Below are 22549 nucleotides of genomic sequence, written 5' to 3' on the forward strand. Positions count from 1 at the left end.
AGCCAGATAACATTCACAGCTGTGCTAATACTGGAACCACTAGCCACTTAGGCCCCTCGACTTACACACTAACTCATTTAATCCGCACACCAACACCAGGGGCTAGTTTCTACCAGCCTCTCCATTTACGGATGAGGAACTTGTCCAAGGGGGCGACAGAGGATGAGATGGCTGGATGGCATTACCAACTCGATGGACAGGGGTTTGAGCAAACTCCAGGAGATGGTGAAGGACAGGGAAGCCTAGCATGCTGCAGTCCACAAAGTTGCAAAGAATCAGACATGACTGAGCAACTGAACAACAAGAACTTGTCCAAGGTCACCTGGCCGGTGAACGAACCCAGGCAGTAAGGCACCATGTCTGGAGACGTTTCTGGTTGTCATGTCTTGGGGAGGCAGGGCCGGGCATGCTGCTGCTCCTGAAGGCCCCAAATGTCAACAGTGCCAAGCCCAGCACCCCACTGCCACTGCTGGGCCCCACCCAGTCAATGCAACATCTCTTAAGGGCTTTGAGCTTACCTGCTTCAGACTGAAAGGTTGAAAAAAGTCCCAGAAGCACCTTACCTAAGTCATAAATGAGATCGCTCACACCCCTGCTCAAAACCCACCAGGCTCTGGTGTAGCAGATCCAGACTCCGAGGTTCCAGCCTCCCTGGACCTCACGGCTGGGGGTGGGGCTTGGGCTCCCCAATCACCGAGGATCTGACCTCACCCTCCAATCCCGACCCTCCAGGCTCCACCGCTCACCCAGAGCCTAGATGAGCCTAAGGCCCTCACCTTCCCCAATGATCTCCCAAGACTTCCCCCACTTCAGACCATCAGCCCTCTTGCTTACACCAGATTATAAACATCCTGGAGGGCAAAGGTCTTATCTGAGATTCTCAAAGCCCCAGCCCTGGGCTGTGTATACAGTAGGTACTCAAAGCATGTTTCTCAGAAGTGAATGGAAGGAAGAAGGAATTCCAGGAGCTCCCCTCCCTCTCCCCAGCCAGGCCTGGGGGTGGGGCAGCTGAGTTTGGGGGCACGGTGGGGGGCCGATTCCTCTACCTTGGCCCCACCCCAGCTCCACCCTATTGCTCCACAGTTGGAACTTGAGGCGGGGGTTCATCCCTCTTCGCTGAGCCTGTCTATCCGGTTTGCACTGGAATCAGCCACCTTTTTGGGGTGTAAGATCCCAGCGTCATCAGGGACAATGGAAGGCAACAGCAGTCACACCCAGGCCCCGTGGTGGGTGCTGAGGTTCTGAGACCCGCACTCAACACCCATGAGCTGCTCCCTTGGGAATGAGAATGGCAGCTCTCCCGTTCATAACACCTGCGTGTGCGCGCGCACACACACACACACACACACACACACCCATCCCAAGGCCTAAAAGCCCCACCCATGGCTTCCTTACCTCAGTGGGAGGAGGTGTTTCTTCGGGGAAGCCCTGATCCCAGAGGCGGGTACCCTCAGAGCCACAGGTCAAGAAAATTAGAGGAAAACGACAGAGTGCGCTGGGACCCTGACCAGCCTTAAACACACCCCTGGGAGCTCTCTCTCCCTGGGAGGCACGCAGCCCCAGGAAACAGCAGCTGGCACTCCAGGGCCACTGTGCCCAGCCCTTAAATGATCTAATTCCACGTGGTCCACATGACGGGCCTACGCAGTGTGTGATCGGCACTGGCTCTCCCCTCTTCTAAGAGGCTAAGCTGGATTGGAAGCCCACCCGTCAGCGTGGCCTGGAGGGACCCTAGGTGCCCCTCTGAGGAGAGGAGCACTCTGCTGCTCCCCTTCCCGCCGTCCACCTTCTGGAGGGGAGGCCGGGGCCTAGATCAAAGCAGAGGTGAGAGGGGCTAATTACCCCGGACTGGCTTCAGATTGCCAGGTGGCCTTGGAGCTAATAAACCGTGCTGTGCTCCTTCCCCTTTACAGCCTGGCTCCAGCCTTCCCAGGGCCAGGCTTCGCGGAAGCCCTGTGATCTTGGGAAAAGGACACTCACTCTGGGGGGTGGGGGCAGTCAAATGCCAACCCGCACCTTCTCACAGGTGCCTCTCCCCACCCGCCCAGGCACAGAACCTGCCAGAAGGAACCATGCGTCCCCCCTGTAGGGAACGCCGTGTTTTCTTTGGGGAATGATTTGAGGAGGGAGGGGACAGCTGTAGCCTGTGGCCCCAGGGCTCCAAGGAAGCTGGCATCATGGGAACAGGACTACACTCTGCAGGACTCACTGACATCTCATCCTCCCTAGCCCTAAGCCTCCCCCATAAGCCTGGGGGAGGTAGGCGGGGTGCATGGTTTTATCCCCACGTTACAGGTGGGGAAACTGAGGCTGGGAGAGATGGAGGAACTTACCGAGGTCAGAGAGAGATGAGGGGCAAGGAGAGCCCACTGCTGGGCATCCTGCTCTCCTTGCCCAGGAAAGCTGCCACCCAGACCCCATTTCCAAAACCTAGGTCCCAGGGGGCACGGTGGGTGGCGCCAAGTAAGCACTGTAGTCCAGGTAAAGGCGACCCCAGTGCCAACCCCCGCCTGGGGGGAGGGCGACACCTTCTGTTCGTTTGTTTGGCTGCGTGGCACTTAGTTCCCCAACCAGGGATCAAACCCGCACCCTTGGCAGTGAGAGCATGGAGTCCTAACCACTGGGCCACCGGGGACGTTCCTGCGGGAGGGGTACCTCCATGCCCACCATCCACACCCAGCCAGCCCACCACCCCCCTTACCTTGTTAAACTGGAAGAGGTCCCTCTTGAGTCTCTCCCTCGCAGGGTCGTGTCCTGGCCTCAGGAACCTCCTCATCTTGTTGTGTGCGGCCCCCTGGGGAAAGCGGGGAAGAGCTGATGGCCTGGCGAGGGAGGCCCCAGAGCTGGGCCCAGCGCCCAGTGCGGGCAGCCTCTCTCCCCGAGCCTACAGGTGGCTGAGCCCTGGGCCAGGCCGGCTTCACTCCACCCTGGGCTTCCCCATGGCCCATCCCTGGAGTGCGCCTCCCTAACAGGAGACCGGAGGGAGGGAGCCCTGTACCCGGAGGCCCACAGCCAGTTAACGCTCTGACGCTTGCTCCCAGCCACCTGCGGGCCTTGTTAAGCCAATGGGAGAAGCTGGGGGAGGAAGCCATTTAGCCCGGCTTTATAGCAACAAGAAGGGCCAGAGGCCCTGAGGTTAATTAAGCTTAATAGTTAACCTGTTTTCTGGAGAACCATAAAACTCTGGCTACCCAGAAAGGGAAATTTCACAAGCCTCTGTCTTCAGAACCGGGCGGAAGTGGGAATGCAAAGGCGGTCCACCTGGGCTCACAGATCAGAACCCAGATGGGAGAGGGGAAAGGCCCAGGGGAACTCCCGTGGCGGGTCAGCACTCCTGCAGACTCGTCCTTCCGACTTCAGGGAAGGCTGTCCGGGGGCTCTGGGCTGAGGCTGCTCCCACCATCCCACCCTACACCGGGGACCCACGCAGGAGCTGGGTCCACCCCCACAGCTGCCGGGGCCTGCGCAGCCCCAGGCTTCCGCCCCACCTCCCTGTCTCATCTCTGGCTCTCCCAGGTCCAGCGCCCTTGGGCTCTGATGGGGTGCGCTGGTTTTCCCACGGGCCCAAGGGGAGGCTAATCAGGAGAAAAAACCTGCTCCCAATAAAGAAACCAGCTCAAAGCCCCCAAACTGCCCGCCCACCATAGAACGCATTCCCCAGTCCAAGGGGAACTATTTCTGGCTCATCCTTAGGGAAGAGAGTGGGATCACATGGGCTCCAGCTTCCTGCTTCCAAGAGCACAACCTCCCACTGACCACAGGACGCCAGGGCCTGTCCTTGGAAACACAGGGGCTCAGGCTCACCCTGGAAATGGCTTCCCATTTGGGGGGAGCCAGAGAAGGCCCCACTCCTCCAAGGACCAGCAGGCAGTCGGGAAACTCCTAGGTGCCTGCTTGACCCGAGGCCCTGCAGCAGGTTTGGGGAACAAACATGGGAAAGTCCCCCAGGCTTCTGGGAGTGAGAACGGACCGAGTGCTGGGCTGCAGCGACCTCCTGGACAAACAGCTGAGCTGGTGGCCAGGCATTCCAGCCGTGGGGGAGGGTGCACCAGCTCATCAGCCAGCTGCCCCAGGCTCCTGGTGGTGCCACTCCCCCTCCCCCAGCCTTGGCCACTGGGTCAGAAGTCAGAGAAAGCCAGGAGGGTCGCCCCGGAGGAGAAGAGGGGCCCGCAGACTCCAGGGCGAGGCTGCCCTGGACTCTGCCCCGGAGACCCTTGTAGGGCCTGGGGTCAAGCGGGCACAGGGCCATCTGTACCGAGGACCCACACAGGCGCAAGGATGACACTGCACAGCCCCGGGGAAGATGTGCACGTCGGGGGGCCGGGGGCAGCCCCACCTGGGAAGGGAGGACGGACGCTCCATCTACCCAGCTGCCCCTTGGGGGCCCTGTTGCCTAGCAGCACTGAAACACACTTGTGAGTTAGAACAAGGTGTACCCGAACCTCATTCTGGGTGTTCACCTTCCAGAAGCCTCCTTGGAAGGTGAGTGGAATATCCCCACTTGGCAGACAAGGAAAGGAAGACCACAGAGGCTGGGCAACTCGTCACATCGCTGAGAAGGGATGGACAGAATGCAGATTGCCCCCAGGAGTGGTGGATTCCCAACTCTTGGGGCTCTGGGAGGCAGCCAAGGAGGCATACGACAGGACAGCGGATGCCTGGTTATAGCCCCGGGTTCAAAGGCACAGATGCACGTAGATATACTCCCACATGCCTTCAGCTCGGGGCCAACCAGGCAGCGGCGTGGCCACCGGCATGCTGTGGCTGGGCAGGGCTGGGTGGCCTTGCCTGCCCCTGCCACTCACTCCCCCGCGGGCTGGGACACCCGTGGCCTGCAGGGACGGAGTCAGGACCTCGGTGGGTACACACTCATGTGCTGCTCACTCCAGCCCACCCTTCAGAGGAGCTCCCAATACAGAAGCACCGCCCACGATGAGGCCTGAAAAGAGCCTTCCCATCTCGAAGGAGGACAGCTCTGGGACGGGCTGGACTCAGCTCCAGGCAAAGCCTCGGCTCCACTCACCCCAGACAAGCAGGTTCTCTGCGGAGAAGCTTCAGGAACCTGGGCCTGCCTGGAGCTTCCGGGGGTGGAACAGATGCTATCGACTCAACCCAGTCCTGAGCGGGAGAAAAAGACGTCAGGGAAAAAGCCCAGGGCTGGGGACGCAGAGCTAGGGCTCACAGCTGGGTGGCCCTCAGGCAGTTCCTGGAGGCCGAGAACGCTGGTCTGCAATGAGAGTTATCAAACTCCAGGGCCTGGCACGGGGCAAACTCCGTCCTAGGACTGCACGTACAAGATCCTCTGACAGCCAGACGAGATCCTCTAGGTCGCCAAGCTTGCACCCTGGCAGGGGGGTGTGGTGACTCACAGGTACACGAAATCAGTCGGTGGGCTGGTTTCAGGTAGAGATCAGAGCCTCCAGGAAAATAGGGGAAGACGCTTCAATGGAGGGACGAGGGTGGTCAGCAGGACCTTCCTGGGTCTGGGTCTCTGCATCTGCCATTCCTTCTGCTTGGGACAATTTTCCTCCAGACCTCCAGACACTCTAGTGCCTCCCACCCTCGTCTCCTCCCCCATGGAGCTCGCTGAATGAATGAATGGAGGTGACAATACCTCCACCCTGTCCTGGATGGGGGGAAGCAGTATGCCATGGGAGGATTCGGGGCAGGGCGTGTCAGGTGGCCAGAACAAGCTTGCATGTGCCTGGTGGGGCCGGGCGCAGGCAACAGGAGGGATGCCATGGGTCGGAAGGGGGTCCTGGTGGGCCACAGTGAAGAGCTTCAGTTTGTCCCCACTGGGAACCCCCTGACAGTCCTGGGCAGGGGCCTGACGGGGTCTGCCCTCCCCTCCCCAACTGTGTCCCCCTCTGCTTGGCCCTCTGAGCATCTGCTAGGCCCCCCACACGAGTCCCATTCACTCTGGTTTCCATGTTTTGTCTTCATGATTCTCTCTGAAATAACCTTCTTGGCCCTCAGGCAGCATATTTAAAAAAATCACCTTCCGTACAGCACAGGGAACTCTCCTCAATGTTATGGGGCAGCCTGGATGGGAGGGGAGTTTGGGGGAAAATGGCTACATGTACCTGTACAACTGAGCCCCTTCGCTGTTCACCTGAAACTATCACAATGTTGTTAATCAGCTGTACCCCAATATAAAATAAAAACTTTTTTTTTTAAATCACCTTCCAAAAGCATCTGTATTTGAACCCATCTTGACCCTGGTCACTCACTGTGCTCCCTCAGCGCTGGACCGCACCTCAGGCTAAAACAATGTCTAAAACCACCGTGGACTCAGGCACCCATTGAGCTCCACGGATGCCCTCCCCAACCTTGTCATGCTGGTCATTAAGCTACTAGGAAAAATCAGAGGCCATCTAAATGGCCAAAAGCAGGGGACGGGTGAGGGGTGCTCAGCCCCACGACGGGAGGCAGACGGTCACGAAAAGGGCAGGAGATGATGGCTGTGGAAACATGTGTCCAATGTAACCAGGAGTCGGGAAGAATCTATTAAAAATATTTACATAAGTTGACAACACACTGGAGGGGTTATGGGATTACCAGCGATGTTTTTCCTCCTTTCTGATTATCTGCCTCCCAGGAAGGGCGATAAGATCACACGGAGGGGGGCCCAGGCAACGGTCAGGTGTGAGGACAACCCTGTGCTCACAGCAGGCACTCAGTCCTGTTGGGGGACGATCGCTCCTGCCGCCCCCCACTCCCCTGCCACTGTGGACCTCGAATTGAGAGCAGAGGCAGGGAGCAGACAGGTGGGTGGAACCAGCTGTGTGACCTCAGGCTTCAGGGGCCCAGGCCGTGAGCTTCAACAGGAAGGCCTGGGAGGGGACTGGCGAGCTCTCGGGTGCTGCAGACATCAATGTTGCTTCTACCACGAGGGAGGTGGGAGAGGAAGTCAGGGCTCCTCCAAGCTAAGGAGCCCCTTGCCACGTCTGATGCCAAGAAGAAAGTCACTCAGTCGTGTCCGACTCTTTGCAACCCATGGACTGTAGCCTGTCATGCTCCCCTGTCCATGCAACTCTCCAAGGAAGAATACTGGAGTAGGTTGCCATGTCCTTCTCCAGGGGATCTTCCCGACCCAGGGATTGAACCCAGGTCTCCTGCACTGCAGGCAGATTCTTTACCAACTCACTGGGGATGGAAGAGCTCTGAGGGTCCTGGTTTCCTGCACTAGGGGAGCTACCTGGCTAGAGCATGACTCCTAGCGGGGTAGGGTTGGGAGAGGGGGGCGGCTTCCTGAGAAGAAACACCTTCTCCATCCCCTGAACTGTCTAAAGACTGCCAAATAGAACTTTCTGAAGGCTCCCAAGAGGAGCCTGGTGGGCTACAGTCCATGGGCTGCAAAGAGTCGGACATGACTGAGTGACTAACACCTTCTTGGCATCAGATGTGGGGGGCACCTTAGCATTTACGGGCCTCGACTTCTTCTCCCACACCCCTCGTGGTAGAAGCAGCTCTGATGCGTATGGCTCTCAGTCTCCAATCCTGCCCACCACAACCTCTGTCTGTCACCAGATCTACCTGTGGGCCACCCTCCCTGCTCTGCCCAGCTCTCTGGTCCCTCGGGGGTGGCCACTTAGGGCTTAGGGTCTGCCGGGCCACGAGGCTTGCCGACCTGGGGCTCATTTGTACTTGCTCTGCCCCGCAGGTCTGTGCTTCGTGCCTGGAGCTGGCCTGAGAGGCCCCCGTGGGCCACTGGCCTGGCCAGCCCCTCCCTTTCACTGCTCCAATCGTCCAACACTACTTCTGGCTTAAAATTGGTCTCCCCTCACCCCGATGCCCACCCTGGGAAAAAAAAAAATAGGAGAGCTGCCTACTTGGCCAGATGTTTGTTGATTAGTCTCTAAGTGGCGTCTCTTTTGCAACCCCAGGGACCGTGGCCCGCCAGTCTCCTCTGTCCATGGAATTATCCAGGCAAGAGTACTGGAGTAAGTTACATTTCCTTCTCCAGGGGGTCATCCCGATCCAGGGATCGAACCTGCCTCTCCTGCATTGGCAGGTGTGTGTGTGTGTGTGTGTGTTTTTACCACTAGCCACCTGGGAAGCCCACCTACTTGGCCTCAGGCTAGTAAAATCCCACCTGGTCTTCCCTTCCCATCCTCTGCTCAGACCCTGCATGGGTAGGGGACCCACACACACCTGCTGAAGGCAGAGAAGAAATACACACATGGGGGTGGGCTTGTCTCGGCTCCCTGCCCTAAGCAGCACTTCTGATAGTGTCACAGGGAGGAAGAAGGGGGTTGGTTCTCATAACAGATGGCTCGTCCCACGCTGGCATGGTTTGGGGCACCTGGGCTCATTTATCCCCAGGAAACAAAGGCTTGACCAAGCTGTGCCAGCCTGTCCTGGAGGTGTGCGATGGGCCAGCCCCCCCTAGAAGGTCCCTCCATGGCCTGGGCTGCTGGGAGAGGCTACATCTGGAAGCAGCGCTCTGGACACCTGGGGCCCACGGGAAAGAAGGCTCCTGGAGCCGCGGGAGCACGTGTCCACTGTTCACAATCGCTGGGAGCACGTCTGGCGTGGGGCACAGCCCCGGCTCAAGCCAGGTCCCCACAGCCTGCTACTGCTGAAACCGCCCTCCCTTCCCCGACATCCTGTGTGAGGCCCGCGCACAGCTTTGGCCTCCGTCTGCAGGGTGTGAGCACGCCCCTGCACCTCCCACCCCGGGGGAATGGTAAGGCAGGGCTCTAAGCGCCCGGGCCAGCTGCTGACCCCTCCGGTATCTGCCCGTGCCAACTCAGATGCCCACGGCTGCTCTGCTGGTGCCTGAGTTGTCCAGGGAAACCCAATCCCCCAGAGGCACCAGGCAGCCCCTGGCCAGCAGCTTAGCAACCAAACCTTGGCTCACAGGGCACCTCTGTGGAGGTGGGACTAAACACAGGAGGCGGCAGCCACAGTACTGCCGTCACTGCTGCTGTTGGGCAATAAAAGTGACGGAGAGGGAACTGTGGCCAGATGCTGCTTGAAGCACTCGACGAGCATCCTCTCATCTCCCAACTACTTATGAAACAGCTAATTCTGAGCGCTAGCAAGCCTGAGAGGAGTCCAAGTCCCAAGCTGAACTCCAACCAGACTGCACAGCGTCCGCTCAGTTCAAGCCTCGCTCCCAGGACAAAGGGGCTCCCCAAGAGCCCTCGCCCTCCCTGGCTGACTCCAGGTCAGTCACCACCCCTCCTGCCACACTGTCCATCCCATGGAGCCACAGGCCAGTCCTCCAGCCCTGGGCGGGCCCTCCTGCAGGGTGCGGGGGTGGGAAGTCAGAATGCCCGCGTCTCTCCACATCCCCATTCAGTTCTCACCTGCAATCTAACCCCAGCCTCCCTCCAAGTGACAGACTGGGACTGGCCAACTTCAGGGAAAAGCAAAGCCATTCTGGGGAGAAGACAGACGACGACTTGCCTGGGGTGGGGGTGGGTAAGCTGCCTGGTTCATCCCATCAAGCTCCATAACATGACCTCCGACTTGCCTAAAACTTGAAAGGCCAACCCATGGAGCTTTCAGGATATGTCAGCCCCAGGACAGACATGCCTCACCTTCCATGGTCGTATCTCCAGTGCTTAGGGCCCTGACACGTGAAAGTGAAAGTGAAGTTGCTCAGTCGTGTCCAACTCTTTGCGACCCCATGGACTGTAGCCCACCAGGCTCCTCCGTCCATGGGATTCTCCAGGCAAGAATACTGGAGTGGGTTGCCATTTCCTTCTCCAGGGGATCTTCCCGACCCAGGGATCGAACCCAGGTCTCCCACATTGTAGGCAGACGCTTTAACCTCTGAGCCACCAGGGAACCTCCCTGACACATGAGAGGCACCGAATTTTATTTAAATAACTCCCTCACTTCCTGTAGGGCTTCCCAGGGAGCTCACTGGTAAAGAATCTACCTGCAACACAGGGGATGCGGTTCCACCCCTGGGTCAGCAAGATTCCCCTGGAGGAGTGCATGGTAACCCACTCCAGTATTCTTGCCTGGAGAATCCCCTTGGACAGAGGAGCCTGGCGGACTACAGTCCATAGGGTCCCAAAGAGTCAGACACGACTGAGCAAGGCAAGGCATCTTCTGTAAGCCTGTGCTCATGTGTGACCTTTTCCATGAAGCCCACCCTGACCCCTTTCTAAAGTTGCAACCTCCCTCCCTCCCAAGGGGTCTCAATCCCCCACCTCAGTTTTTATTCTATAGCTCATATTGCCTTTTAGCAGATTATTTATTACCTACACTTATTCCTGGCTACTCAAGATTCCCATCCTTTAGAACAAGAGTCCTGTGACAGCCGAGATCTTTGCTTGGTGCAAGGATTATGCCTGGTGTCTAAACCACACCGCACGTACAGAGACACTAACAAATACCTGTTGAATAAATGAACAGCTGGGACTGAATGAGGATCAAGTAGGCAAACATGTTCTCCAGGTAGGAGCCACTGATCCCAAAGAGCACTGGGCTGGGGCCCCAGGGGAACTTCCTGTTCTCACGTCTCTGGCCAAGGCCGGGGCCATGCGCACACTACACCTGACATGGGGCCGTGGATACCCTCATGGCCCCCGTCTTAGCCCGAATTTCAGGAGACCCGGCTCCTTGGCAAGGAGAGCCACCAATAACATTATTTACTAGAATCAAACAGTCCTGCGCCCAGATGTCCCTCTCATCAAACGCTGGGAACACTGAGTCAGGTGTCTCGAGAAAAGTCTCCAGTCTCTGCTGGATTCCTGAAGGGTAGAGTCAGGTGCCTAGCTGCTTCCCTGTCCCCACGCCCAGAGGAGCCTCTCCTAGTTCAAGAATTCACTGTGGCTCCTGGGGAGGGGAAGGAATGGGGTGACTCCTCTGAGGACCAGTTTCCTCTGAGAGGCGGGGTAGGGGAGAGAAGGCCACCCCCAAGGGAGGTGGACAAAGGCCCACGGGGACAGCCCACAGGGAGGGGAGGCTTTCCCAGGGAACCCTGGGGAGCTGGGGCTGGAGGAGGGCAAACAGTACCGGTGGTCCCATGGGGACCCCATCTTCTGTCCCACACCCCACTTCTTCCTGCAAAGGACTCCAGAGCCAGGGGAAACAACGTTGCCAGAGACCTGCCGTGCCTCGAGCCAGGAGGAGCCCTGATAGTGCTATCGCCCGAGTGAGATAAGAAGGCCTCTCCGGGCTGAGTACTCAGGATAAGTGGGTCCAGGCAGCCAGTGCCGCTCAAAGCAGCCAACCCAGGGGCAGAGGCCATGGGTGTCCTGGGCCTTCGCTGGGCCCCTGATTCGGGTGTCTCAAAAGCTGCGGCTGACATGTCTGGGAGGACCCTTCTACAGACGCCACATTGCCCCTGACTCCCGCCAGGGATGCTCAGTGTCTCCAGTGGGGTAGACGGCAGGGCGCAGGCTGATGGCAGAGGATCCCACCCTTCCCAGCTCCATGCACCACCTTCTCTATGGGAGGGAGGGTCCCGGGGCCAGGAAGTCCTGGCAGGAGATATATCTTCCCTGAATGAGGTTGACAGAACTCATGACGGAGTTCAGAGAAAAATCTCCTTAATGGCAACAGAGCAGCCCAGGAACGCGCTTCCCCTACTCACTGACCCCGCCTCCCCCCCCCACCAGGGTGCAGAATGTGTAACAGTCAAGCCCTCCCCCGAGTACAAAGCAGAGGAGATTAGATTGTACACACACACACACTCCCCCCAGGAAAGGCTGCCCCAGCTGGGGTCTGGCCACCAGGCCTCACTCCCAGCTTTTCTAAGCAGCAGCAGAAATACCGAGGGCCACTGGAACCGAAGGGAAAGTTAGGAGAGACCTCAGCCCTCCAAGAAGCAACAGCCTCATTCTCAAAGTTCTCATTCTCCAGAGGTTTTCAAAACTCGGGATTTCTGGACAGAGAAACCAACTGCCCTCAAGACCCGTCTGGGTTCAAAAGGCCCCGGCATTTGCCCTAAGGCTTGCTGCAAGTGACCGCATGGCTTTTATGCTTCGTGGGGAGGCTAAGCAGCCCGCCCTCACCTGGCGCCGGCCAGGACCAGGTGTTTATGATATTTTTCATCCTCTTGTCAACATCTGTAAAAACAAGGCTCACCGAGGTTCGGCACGGTTAAGTAACAGAGTCAAGGTCATGTAGTGAAAAATCAGCATGGCACAATTCAAAACTATACCTGAGTCTGGAAAGACACTAAAAGCCTTACTGAGGGCTTCCTGGTTGTTCAGTGGTAAAGAATCCACCTGACGGAGACACAGGTTCAATCCCTGGTCTGGGAAGATCCCACATGATGCACGGCAACTAAGCCCATTTGCCACAACTATTGAGCGTGTGCTCTTGACCTCAGGAGCCACAATTACTGAGCCCACGTACTGCAACTACTGAAGCCTGTGCACCGTAGAGCCTGTGCTCCACAACAAAAAGTCACTGCAACAAGAAGTCTGCACACCACAGTTAGAGAGTAGCCTCCACTCGCCATGACTAGAGAAGAGCCCGTGCAGCAGAGAAGACCTAGCACAACCAAAAAAGAAAAAAAAAGCAAGCACTACACCTGAGGCAAGACTACGAAGCAAGAGGGAAGTTTTTTCCCTCTTGGGAGCGCCTATTACCTTTTAAATTTTTGACCCTATTATGGGTTATCTGGGATTAAGACACTTTTAAAATGCTACTAAGAAGCTGGTTTCCCTTGTGGCTCAGCGATAAAGAATCCACCAGCCAATGCAGAACACATGGGTTCGATCCCAGGGTCCAGAAGATCTCCTGGAGAAGGAAACGGCAACGCACTCCTGTATTTTTGCCTGGGAAATCCCATGGACAGAGGAGTCTGGCGGGTTACTGTCCATGGGGTGGGGAAAGAATCCAACAGGACTTAGCGACTAAACAATAACAAAGGACTAAGTTACTAAGTTAATAAAATTATATTAGTCTGCTGCTAAAGGGGATGCTTCTTTGACTCAGAGAAGATTAGGGATGCAGGATGACCCAGACCTTGGAAATAACTGCCTAGGGGCTCCCACCGAGACTGGCCCCATTTAACTTTAGAGAAGAGCAGCAGGCACTCGAAGCACCCAGAGTTTGGTCTGAGTCCTCACTGACGAAAGTGAGCACTGTGGGCAGATGGTTGAAGAAAACCAAATCCGAATGCCCTGTGCATAACATAAAGAAGCTGGCCCATCTCTTCCAGGACCATTCCCATGCTTCAGCTCACAAAACCCAGACGGTCTTCCTCAGAAGCCACTTCTGCTCTTGGCTCCCCGCTGAGCTGGCCAGGGCTCTTCAGTAATGCTGCTCTGAGCCTCCCACCTGGGGTTTCCTGTCTCCGTGACACACAACCCTTCCTTCTTCCCCTCTCTGCTCAGAATCCCCTCCCCAGATTGAAAAGACTCTGAGTTGGAAGCTCCGGGAAGGGTGCCTAGAGCCTAGGTTAAGATGCCCTGCATCTGGCACAAGGATCCCCAAGGGAAGGGCGCTGAGTCTACGCCCCGCCCACCTCACGCAAAGCTCACCTGTCTCAGGTGAGAGCCTCAGGGGGCCACTACCATAGCTCTCCTGGTAATCGTCAGTTCTACCCGCAGCCCAAGTTCAGGGTGCCTGGGAACCGTCCAGACCTGAGAAAACCAAGAGCAAACTGCACTTTCTTTGACACACAGAATTTCTCACTTCTCGCCAAGTCCCAGCGTCCCGCAGCGTAACCCCACCCCCGTGGCCGTGGAAAAGAGGCTGGGTCTCCATCACGTCCCCCAAAGGGATCCAAAGCTGCCTGGGGCAGAGAAAGGCCCCAAGACCCAAGTCCCTCCCGCGGGCTTCCTGCGTCCGGGGATTAGGAGGCACAAAGGGCCGGTAGGCAGAGGGCCCAGATGGCAGGGGCAGGGGCTAAGCCGCCGACGTAACGCGCTCCGGCCCCCTCGGGCGGAGAGAGGGCCGCCGGGGGCGCGCGTCGCCAGCCTCTCCGGCCAGGCGCCTTACACGTGGGGCCCGGGGCTCGGGGGCTCCGTCTCCGCCCGCGGTGACCCTCGCACTCTGCCGGGCCGAGCACCTGTTCCCCGCTCTACCAAGCCAACACGACTGTGCAAGCCCGAAACCCAAGTTCTGTCTGTGATCGCGGGCGGATCGGGCACGGAAAAGTTCCCAGCCGCACTTTCTACAGGTGTCTGTCTCCCAGACGAGCGGAGCGACGGGATCCGGGGCGAGGCGGAGCGGACCCGCGCGCAGCCCTCCCCGCCCGGGGAGGCCAGGGGTCCCGGCCCTCCCCTGCCTTCCCGCTCCGGCCGGCGGGCGCCCCGAGGGGGCGGCCTCGGCCAGGTGGGCCCCGGCCCGCACCTCACCTGGAACCCCAGACCGGCCCCCGCCCGAGGCCTCCGAATCCTCCTTCGGCCCCGGCCACCCGCTCCGCTCGCTCCGCCGCAGGCCCGCAGGCTGCTGGGCGGCCGTCTCCTTCCTGCTCACCTCCGGCGCGGCGAGCAGGGGGCGGGGCCGCCGCTATTTACATAAAGGGAGAGCCGGCCCTGAGCGCCGGGCCCAGCGGCCCCGCCCCCGACCCTGCCCCCGCCCCCGCCCCTGGCCCCGCCCCTAGCAGTTCGCGGCCGTCGAGGCGGGGGAGCCGCGCCGGCGCCCTCGGGGAGGCGGGACTGCGCTCAGGCCAATCCACGGCTCCGTCCCGCCCGGGGGCGGGGCCCCGGCCCGCGTGAATATGCACGAGGCACTGCCAGCCCGCCCCCAGCCTCACCTGCGCTCACCTTGGGCCGCAGGACTCCCGCGCCGCGCCCAGTGTCCCGCCGCCTCCCGGAGGAGGAAATAGTTCCCGGAACGCGCGCCTGCCCCGGGCTACCTCCCAGGTCCGGCTGCAGAGGGGAGTGGTCTCTCCCACGACCCGGCCCCGGGCTGCCCCGGAGGGAGGGGCAAAGCCCTGCCTGTTCTTCCTGAAAGTGTCCAACCCTATCAGGGAGGAGGACCGGCGGACACAGGGCCAAGTTTCGAGACCCGAGAGCTAGGTGCTTTGGGAACAGGGTCGTCGCCGAAGCACCTCCTCTCCGGGCGGCCCCAAGCCTGAACCCTCCTCCGAGCCCTGCCTCCGACAGCGGCAGCAGCAGAGTTTTTAGCACGAGGGAGGGCAATTGGAACGACGAGAGGGAAGAACGGGGGGCGGAGGCACGCTCCACCCCACAGTTTGAAACGACTAGCGTTCGAGCCACGCCGACGTGGCGCCTCTCCATCGCCCCTCTACCCGGAGCCGGCTGTGTTCTGGGAAGGACCCGGTGGAGTGCCAACCTCCCACCTCGGACTACCTTTCTGAAAGCCAAACTAACTAGAGGTCAGTGACTTCCCGGAGAAAGGCTTGGGGTCGCATTTCTGCCCTCCCACGGGCTGCTTCTAGCTGTTGCACCAGAGAAAGCAGCGCTGTGGGTGGGGAGGGCCTGGGGGCCAATTCCGAAGGATGGTGGGGTAGGGAGGACTCTTCTAGTAAATCCAGCCACAGCAGTAAAAGGATATATATATATATATATTTTTTTTTTTTTTTTAATGGCTTTGGCTTTATCGCATGAAGCAGGCACCCTCTCATTTAAAGGCACAGAGTCTTCTCTTCTGCCCCACCTCACTGGCCTCTTGGAATCTAGTCCTGAATTCCAAGGGGATTACTGCAAGGCAGCAGTCTCAGACCTGGGGCTTGGAAGCACTGCAAAGGCCAGGTAGCGGGGCAAGGCTTTGCTCTCCTGTGAGCATCAGACACCCAAGGCCAAGGCCCAGACTAGCCTTTGAAGCTACAGGTCAGAGTCTGGGTGTAGGAGGCAACTGCGATGGTCCCTGAGAGTGGACAGTCCAGGTCCCCCAGGGCAGACCCCAGCTGGGTGGTCAGTGTTCCAGATCCCTGGGCAGCGTGAAGTCCCTGAAGCTGTAGAAGGAGATGTCTCCATGATCCACCAGGGCAAAAATCAGAGGGACATCCCCACTCTGGTAGGACAACCGCTTGAGGGTGCAGAGGTCTGGGACCAGCTCATCAGATCTGCAAGAATCAAGGTTAGACTGAGACCTGGCAGAGCCCACCCATGAGTTTGGGAAGCCAACCCTCCTAAGCTCCCAGGGAAGGCCGATGTATGACAGGAGTTGGGGGGACGAGAAGCCTGGCCCCGGGCTCTCCTGTCTGAAAACCACATGGCTGATTCTTCAAGTAACACCCAGGCCCCTGGTAGGGTAAGGAGCCTGGGAATAGTGAGGGTCTTGCCTCTCTTTTAGCCCGGAAACCCCTCGTTCACATCCTTCTGCTGGCTGAGCCTGGTACTGAAGTAGCCCAGAAGAAAAGCTACTAGAAAAGGACAGGAGTGAGAGCTGAGGATGAGAAAGCTTGGGTTCCTGTAGCACTAACTGGCTGTGTGACCTCTCTGGACCACTGGTTCTTCTCAGGGACTGACAGATTAGCGGGGGGGGGGGGGGGGGGGGGCGCGGGGCACGGAGGGGACGTCCACGTGGTTTACAAGAGGACTCGCAGCTGTGCTCACTGGTCTCATACCCGCTAATGCACAGCCGGACATAGGGCTTGCCAGGGTTATTCTTTCGGAAGGTGGCCACGGCGTCAGCCTGGTAGACATCAAAGCTGATCTCCAAGCCCCCGGGCTTCTCCAGCAGCCTGAGGACAGAATGAGAAACCTTAGGAGACAGGGGCACTCCTCTCGCACCTTTTCTTTCCATACCACCTTTTTCCTCCCCCAGTTTGAGGGAGCAGCCTCCTCCAGGGAGACTAAGGAGGGGCAGTGACCCTATCTCAGAACCAGTGGGATAAATCATCAATCTACTTGGCTCTTACTCCTGCAGACACACATGAGTATTATTACCAGGGTAGGGGCCCCTGAAATGATCCCCCAGCTCATGCCCAACCTCAGGAGTCAAATCCCAGCTGCCAACTCCTGCTGGTGCCCCAAGTACTATAGAGGTGGGCACTACCTGGAGACTCACCGGGCACCTCCATCAGCAAGGTGTGTCGTCTGCAGCACAGAGATCTGCTGAAGGACCGTGGCTACAAGGACGGTGAAAACAAGGCACTCATGAGGAGAGTCAACCATCCAGACCCCCTGACATCTCTCAATCTGCCATCTTGTTTGGGGTTGCCAGATTTAGCAGGTTTTTTTTTTTTTTTTTAAGTACAGGTATGTCTCATGCATGGAGAAGGAAATAGCAACCCACTCCAGTATTCTTGCCTGGAGAATTCCATGGACAGAGGAGTCTGGCGAGCTCCAGTCATGGGGTCGCAAAGAGTTGGACACAACCGGGCGACCAACACACGTCTCATGCAATATCTGAAACATACTTATACTAAAAAAAAAAGTTATCTGAAATTCAAATTTAACTGCTCTGGCAACCCCATTCTTGTTCCTTACAATGCACCACATTCCCATAAGGATTGTAGTCCTGAATTCATTAGCACTGTTCTTGCCTTATTCTCTACTCTTAACATGTAGGGTATATAGGAGATCCTTTCATTTGGTCAACATATTGCCCCCTTGTTCCCCTCTAACAGAGGTGGAAGAGCAGGAGACCACAGCCATCCACATGCATCTCGTTATGATTTTAAGGGTGCGGTTGTAGTTTACATTCCTCCTCGCCTCTCCTCGGGCACTGACCAGGCTGCTACTAAACCTTCCCACGAGCCTCTTCGCTGCTTCCCGCAGTGGAAGATCCCTGTGGGTTCCACTCCACCCACCGCTCTCTCCTCCATCTTCCTTAAGCCTCCATCAGCTGCAGTCTGCACGCCACTTTTAAAGGCGTGTGATTCCTCAGCTGCCCGTGGCCTATGGCAAGGTGATATGGTACCTGGGGAGTCGGCCCGACCGGGACTCAGCAAGGGGGTGACAGGCTGGTCCCACAGGTGTGGGGGGCGGCTCTGGGTCTTCTGCAGGTGCCGCCTCTGCAGCAGCTGCTTGTACTCCCGCCAGCTGGAGCAGCGCTGCACCTGGGGGTCGGCATTCACATCCTCGCGGAAGTGCTGGGCCTCTGCCTGCCGCTCCCGTTCCCGCCGAGAGAGCTTCTCCTTCCGCTGGTTGAGCCTCTGGCACCAGGACTCGGTGTCTGTCTCCCGTCCAGCCACGTTGGCCGGGAGCAGCTCAGGGGCTGGGGCAAGCAGGAGGGTATGGCGGCTGTCTGCAGCCATGTTGGGGAAGGAGATCTGCTCAAAGTTCCAGCGGGGCTTACAAGCCCCCATAACCCCGTCTTCTATTTTGCCATTCTCTGGGCTGCATTGCGCCCTCTCCTTGCCCAGACCAGGGCAGGGTTCCAGGGACCCCAGCAGCTGAAGGGGGCCCTCAGGGCTCTTTACGGGGCTTGACTCCTGGGGTTTCTCCTCTGGGAGGCAGCTATTCTGGTTCTGGGGAGGTGGGCTGCAAGCTGCTGGGCTCTCAGGTGTTCCATCCATCCCCTGCAGGGGGTTCTGCAGGGCCTTGGGCTTCTTATTAATAGACCTGAGGGACGTGGGGAGGAAACGCAGTCCATCTGCTCCTGACTGCTGAGGTGCACATGACCCCCACAAGCCATACTGCCTCCCTGAGCCCCTGCAGGAGCCACCCCTGCAGAAGCCGCCCCAGCCCAACTCTTAAGCCCAGGCATTCTCCAAGGTCCCGAACACCAGCACTTCCACAGAACTCTCCCTGTGGGGTGGCCACGTGGGGAGCATTACTGAGAGCTGGAGCTTCTCCTCTTCCTCTTGCCCTCCAGGCACTGGGCACCGCTGTCCAAGTTCAGCTGCCGCTCGTACGGGGACAGGACGGAGCTGTGGGTGAGAATGGGGTAGGAGGTGGGCAACTGATCCACCTCCTCAGTCTGGTGCTCCCCTTGGAATGTGTGAGGGACTGGCCCAGACTAAGTCAGCGGGCCAGGGCTAGAACCGTAACCAAGGGTGGGAGCCCCAGGCAGACCCCACACAGAGTAACAGGGGCAGACACAGGGGCCTCCCTGCGCATCTTTGTCCAGGCCTCTGGGTCTCATCAGTGGTACCTTTGAACAGAGGTTCCCTGACATCAGGGCTCCTGCAGAGCCAGCAATAAATAACACTGGTGAGAAAAGTCAGGAGAACTGGAAAACTTGGAAAATAAATAAAAATGAAAATAAAACCCAATGGATACCAAGGTAACATTTTGTTTCCTACAAACACACATATTGACTGTCTTTCTCCATATCTTTCTCTGTCAAAAATGACACTCTACTAACATACTGCTGTTTGGTCCTTTTTATACTCAGCAGTGTATTATGGCCCTTTATTACAGCATTCTTCCCCGCCATGATTTTTTCTTATGGCTGTGAGGCTGTACTGTCCATTATAGTAGCCCTAGATACAAGGGGCTATTTAAGTTAAATTTAAATCTATTAAAATTAAAAATTCCACACAAGCCACATATACTGGACAACACAGACAATGAATATTTTTGTCACTACAGAAAGTCCTGTCAGATAGTGCTGATCTAAGGGATAAACTCTAATCTGTGTGACCATGTTTTCCCTGTTTGGCTTATAGGAGGTTTCCAAGATCACTGATTTTGCAAAGTGATGGTGTTTTGTGTAAGCTCCCCTAAACACAAGTTCTGTGGGGTAGTGCTTTTGTTCTCTGCTATTCCTCAGCAGCCAGCACAGAATAAGGAGTCAATGTTGTGTTTAGTCGCTGGGGACTAGGATAAATTCGAGGGAAATAAGACAGGGATTTACCTTGGTTGGAATCGTCGAACCACATAGCCGAGTCTCTTCAGGTGGCTGAAGACCTCAAAAAGATAAACCAGAAGTCAGAAATCCACTTATGAAAACAAACTGTTTTCCAGACAGAAGCCATTCACCACACCCCCAGATTCCAAACCCTGGTACCGGCAGGACCATACTCTCTAATAAACACCCTCCCCACACTGAGGTCTCAAGTCTCTGAGTTCCTGTCTCTCACTGGCCTTACCCTGGGCACAAATGACAGCAGTTTCTTGATTTAAATGCAAATCCCAAAAAGCTGATAGCTGATGGACCAGGGAAAAAACTATAAACCAAAATATTTTGACAAAAGCTGTCACAAGTGAAGCTCCTGACTACAATACAGACAAGACAAACAGAAGGAGATGGACATCCTGCTGCCCCACAACACTTCCAGAGATGGGTGGGTTTTGGATGAACCACATGTTCCTCCGTGTGGCCCTGCATCCGTATATGAGCAATGTACGCAGGTATGCCCCAGCTTGCTTGATCTCTCAGTAGCATTCAACGCAGCCAAGCACTTCCTCCTGAAAAGACCTTGTGGTCTCTCTGATGCCCCCTCTCCTGGTCTTCTCCGCTGCTGGACACTCCTCACATCCGTTATCTTCCCCCTGACCTCCTCATATTAGAGTGCCCCAGATTTCAGACACAGGCCTCTACTCTGGCCACACCTCCCTACAGCCTGGTGGAGCCTGAAATATCCATGCCATCAAGATCTCCACATTTATGTCTCTAGCCTTGTGCCCCTCCTCCTCTGTGTTTTTCCTGGCACTTAACTCTGAAGTCAACCATCCATTTGCTTTCTTACCTATATATTACCCAAGTGCCACCCCTAGAACATAAGCCCTTGTCAGTCTTGGAGCCTCAGCACGTGGCTCTGTGTCCAGCACCTTGTTGTTGTTTAGTCACTAAGTTGTGTCTGATTCTTTTGTGACCCCATGGACTGTAGCCCGCCAGGCTCCTTCTGTCCATGGGATTTCCCAGGCAAGAATACAGGAGTGGGTTGCAGTTTCCTTCTCCAGGGGATCTACCCGGTTGATTCAGAGTCTCCTGCATTGGCAGGTGGGTTCTTTACCACTGAGCCGCCAGGGAAGCTCTTGTAGGTTCTTATAAAGGGTGGCTGATACCTGGTACTGCAGGAAAGTCACTGTGTCCTCGGTCAGCAGCAGCTGGTAGGCCTCTTGGATAGACAGCGGAAGGTCTTGGTGGAAGAGCTGGATGGAGCCCTGAAAGTGCAGCCCACAGCTCGGCTTGTGAACCCTCCCTGTGGTGGCACGGCCAAGGGAGCAACTTCCCCACTCTGCTATCTGCGTGCTACACCCCACACCCATCACGGCAAGAATCAGGCCGGCCAGGAAGGGGAGCGGGGAGAGGGAGGCAGCGTCACTAACAGACTGGAAAGCCTGCTCCCTGCGTGACATTCTTGTCAACTGCTCCAGAAAGCAGATTACAAGCCCCCGCCCCCACCCGAATACTCGGTTGTAGATACCTTTTCCCTGAGTAGAAACGCCCTTCCGGTTCCTTGGTCACAATCCCCTCTCCACTCTCCCAGGGGCCCCACTCACACACTCCAGGAGATACAAGGCCTCTTCTGGATGAAGCCGCTGCCGGCCCTGCTCTGAGAAGCCCATGGTCTGCCAGAATTTACCCTGCGGGGGACCCAGAGCAATGTCACGAAGGAGCCCGGGAAGGCAGAGGAGGCGGGTCCCCGGTCCCTGAGCCCCGCCGCTCACCGCAGGAGACTTCAACTCCACGAAGCCTTCTTCTGGTTTCCACTCGGCGGCCACCAAACTGCCCCTGGCGAGGAGCAGGGAGAGGGGTCCGTCTCAAACCCACCGGATCAGACTTACGGGGTCCAGCAGCCCAGCCCGCCCCGGCTCCGCCCCCGCCCCGGCCCGCCCCTCTCACAGGCGCTCCACGCGCTCCTCGGCCAGCAGCTGCCAGAGCTCCTGGCGGCACAAGCGCAGCCGCTCGGCCTGGGCCTCCGAGCCGTCAGGGAGGAAGTCCTTGGGGCCATGCGAGCGCTGGGGCAGCTTCTGGGACCGGGAACGTGCGGCGAAGAGCTCCGGGGCACTGGAGGCGAAAGGGCCGCGGCGTTAGCGCCGCGCAATCGGGGCCGCTCAGCCCAGGCTGGGGATCCCCGGCTCGGGTGCCCCGGGCTCTCTCCCGCGGCTACCCCACGGCCACGGCTCCTGCCCCCCACCCCCCACCCTCCACCCCCAGGCCCGGCCACGTCGCACCTGAGCACGCGCCCGGCCGGAACCTCCACGGAGGCCGACTCGGGCTCGGGATCCATCGGGTGGGGCTGGCCGACGCTGCGCGCGCACCGCCCTGCCCCAGCCCCCCCAGCCCCGCCCACCTCCGGGAGTCCGCGCGGCCCTAGCGCGCGCGTGTTCCACCGCCGCTCCCCGGGTCTCCGGTCCACCCACCTGCTTCCCACCTTCCTGGGTGTCCTGGGTCCTAGCGCCCGACGACAAATATGCGCCGCGATTACTAGGGGGCGGAGAGCTTGCTAGTTTTGGATTTGTAGGAGCTCCCCTTCTCCTATCCCCCGCCTGCCTCTGGGGCTCCTCTCTAGTAGTTCTCGAGGAGGCTCGCGTTTGAAAGCGTCGTATGAAGAGTTATAAGCGTGACCCTCCCCTCCGCAACCCCGGACTGCCTAGTCCGCACCACCCAGGCTGGACCGGGAGGAAGGAGGGGTTAGAGAAGGGAGAACGCTGGGTTCCCCAATTCGGCTTCGCACACTGAGGGCCACCACGGGCCGCCAGGTGCAGGCTTAGGGGGGCCCGCAGTTCCTTCAGGTCCTTCTGTTGGGTCCCTGCCTGGGGGCTCGGAAGCCGGGCTTCCAGGACTGGGGGGGGCGGCGGGAGGCGCTGTCCGACCCACG

The 22549-nt window shown here is 58.0% G+C and overlaps 2 protein-coding genes across 3 annotated transcripts in view; both read right to left on the bottom strand.

The window, feature by feature from the left end:
* The window catches only part of LLGL2 (LLGL scribble cell polarity complex component 2), a 33347-nt gene extending 19018 nt beyond the window's left edge, over window positions 1-14329 (bottom strand). The window contains exons 1-2 of the mRNA XM_052658165.1: window positions 14277-14329; window positions 2702-2794 (exon numbers count right to left, since the gene is read on the bottom strand). Coding sequence (XP_052514125.1) covers window positions 2702-2776 — 75 coding nt within the window. The 5' untranslated portion in view covers window positions 2777-2794; window positions 14277-14329. The remainder of the gene's footprint in view (window positions 1-2701; window positions 2795-14276) is intronic.
* A 1154-nt stretch (window positions 14330-15483) lies between these two features.
* On the bottom strand, window positions 15484-21960 carry TSEN54 (tRNA splicing endonuclease subunit 54). 2 transcript variants are annotated; one of them, XM_052658097.1, is made up of 11 exons: window positions 21903-21960; window positions 21571-21735; window positions 21396-21459; window positions 21228-21311; window positions 20790-20888; window positions 19636-19688; window positions 18614-18706; window positions 17755-18398; window positions 16900-16960; window positions 16457-16573; window positions 15484-15952 (listed from the first exon to the last, which is right to left on the bottom strand). In XM_052658097.1, exons 1-11 carry the CDS (start codon window positions 21956-21958, stop codon window positions 15802-15804), a joined length of 1587 nt encoding a protein of 528 aa, XP_052514057.1. In that variant the 5' UTR covers window positions 21959-21960; the 3' UTR covers window positions 15484-15801. The 2 variants fall into 2 exon arrangements, 1 of the variants encoding a protein (XP_052514057.1); XR_008201028.1 differs by having other exon boundaries at window positions 15939-15952; window positions 16888-16960.
* Window positions 21961-22549: the final 589 nt, after the last annotated feature.

This window comes from Budorcas taxicolor, chromosome 19, assembly GCF_023091745.1.
Source record: "Budorcas taxicolor isolate Tak-1 chromosome 19, Takin1.1, whole genome shotgun sequence".
In the NCBI taxonomy this organism is placed as follows: Eukaryota; Metazoa; Chordata; class Mammalia; order Artiodactyla; family Bovidae; genus Budorcas; species Budorcas taxicolor.

What these genes read in the sequence shown, in the direction of transcription:
- TSEN54 (XM_052658097.1), bottom strand. Translation starts at nt 21,958, where the DNA reads ATGGATCCCGAGCCCGAGTCGGCCTCCGTGGAGGTTCCGGCCGGGCGC. An exon ending in GAGGAGCGCGTGGAGCGCCT is followed by an intron (nt 21,460 to 21,570) that starts GTGAGAGGGGCG and finishes GCTCCTCGCCAG; the next exon opens with GGGCAGTTTGGTGGCCGCCG. An exon ending in TGGAGTTGAAGTCTCCTGCG is followed by an intron (nt 21,312 to 21,395) that starts GTGAGCGGCGGG and finishes GGTCCCCCGCAG; the next exon opens with GGTAAATTCTGGCAGACCAT.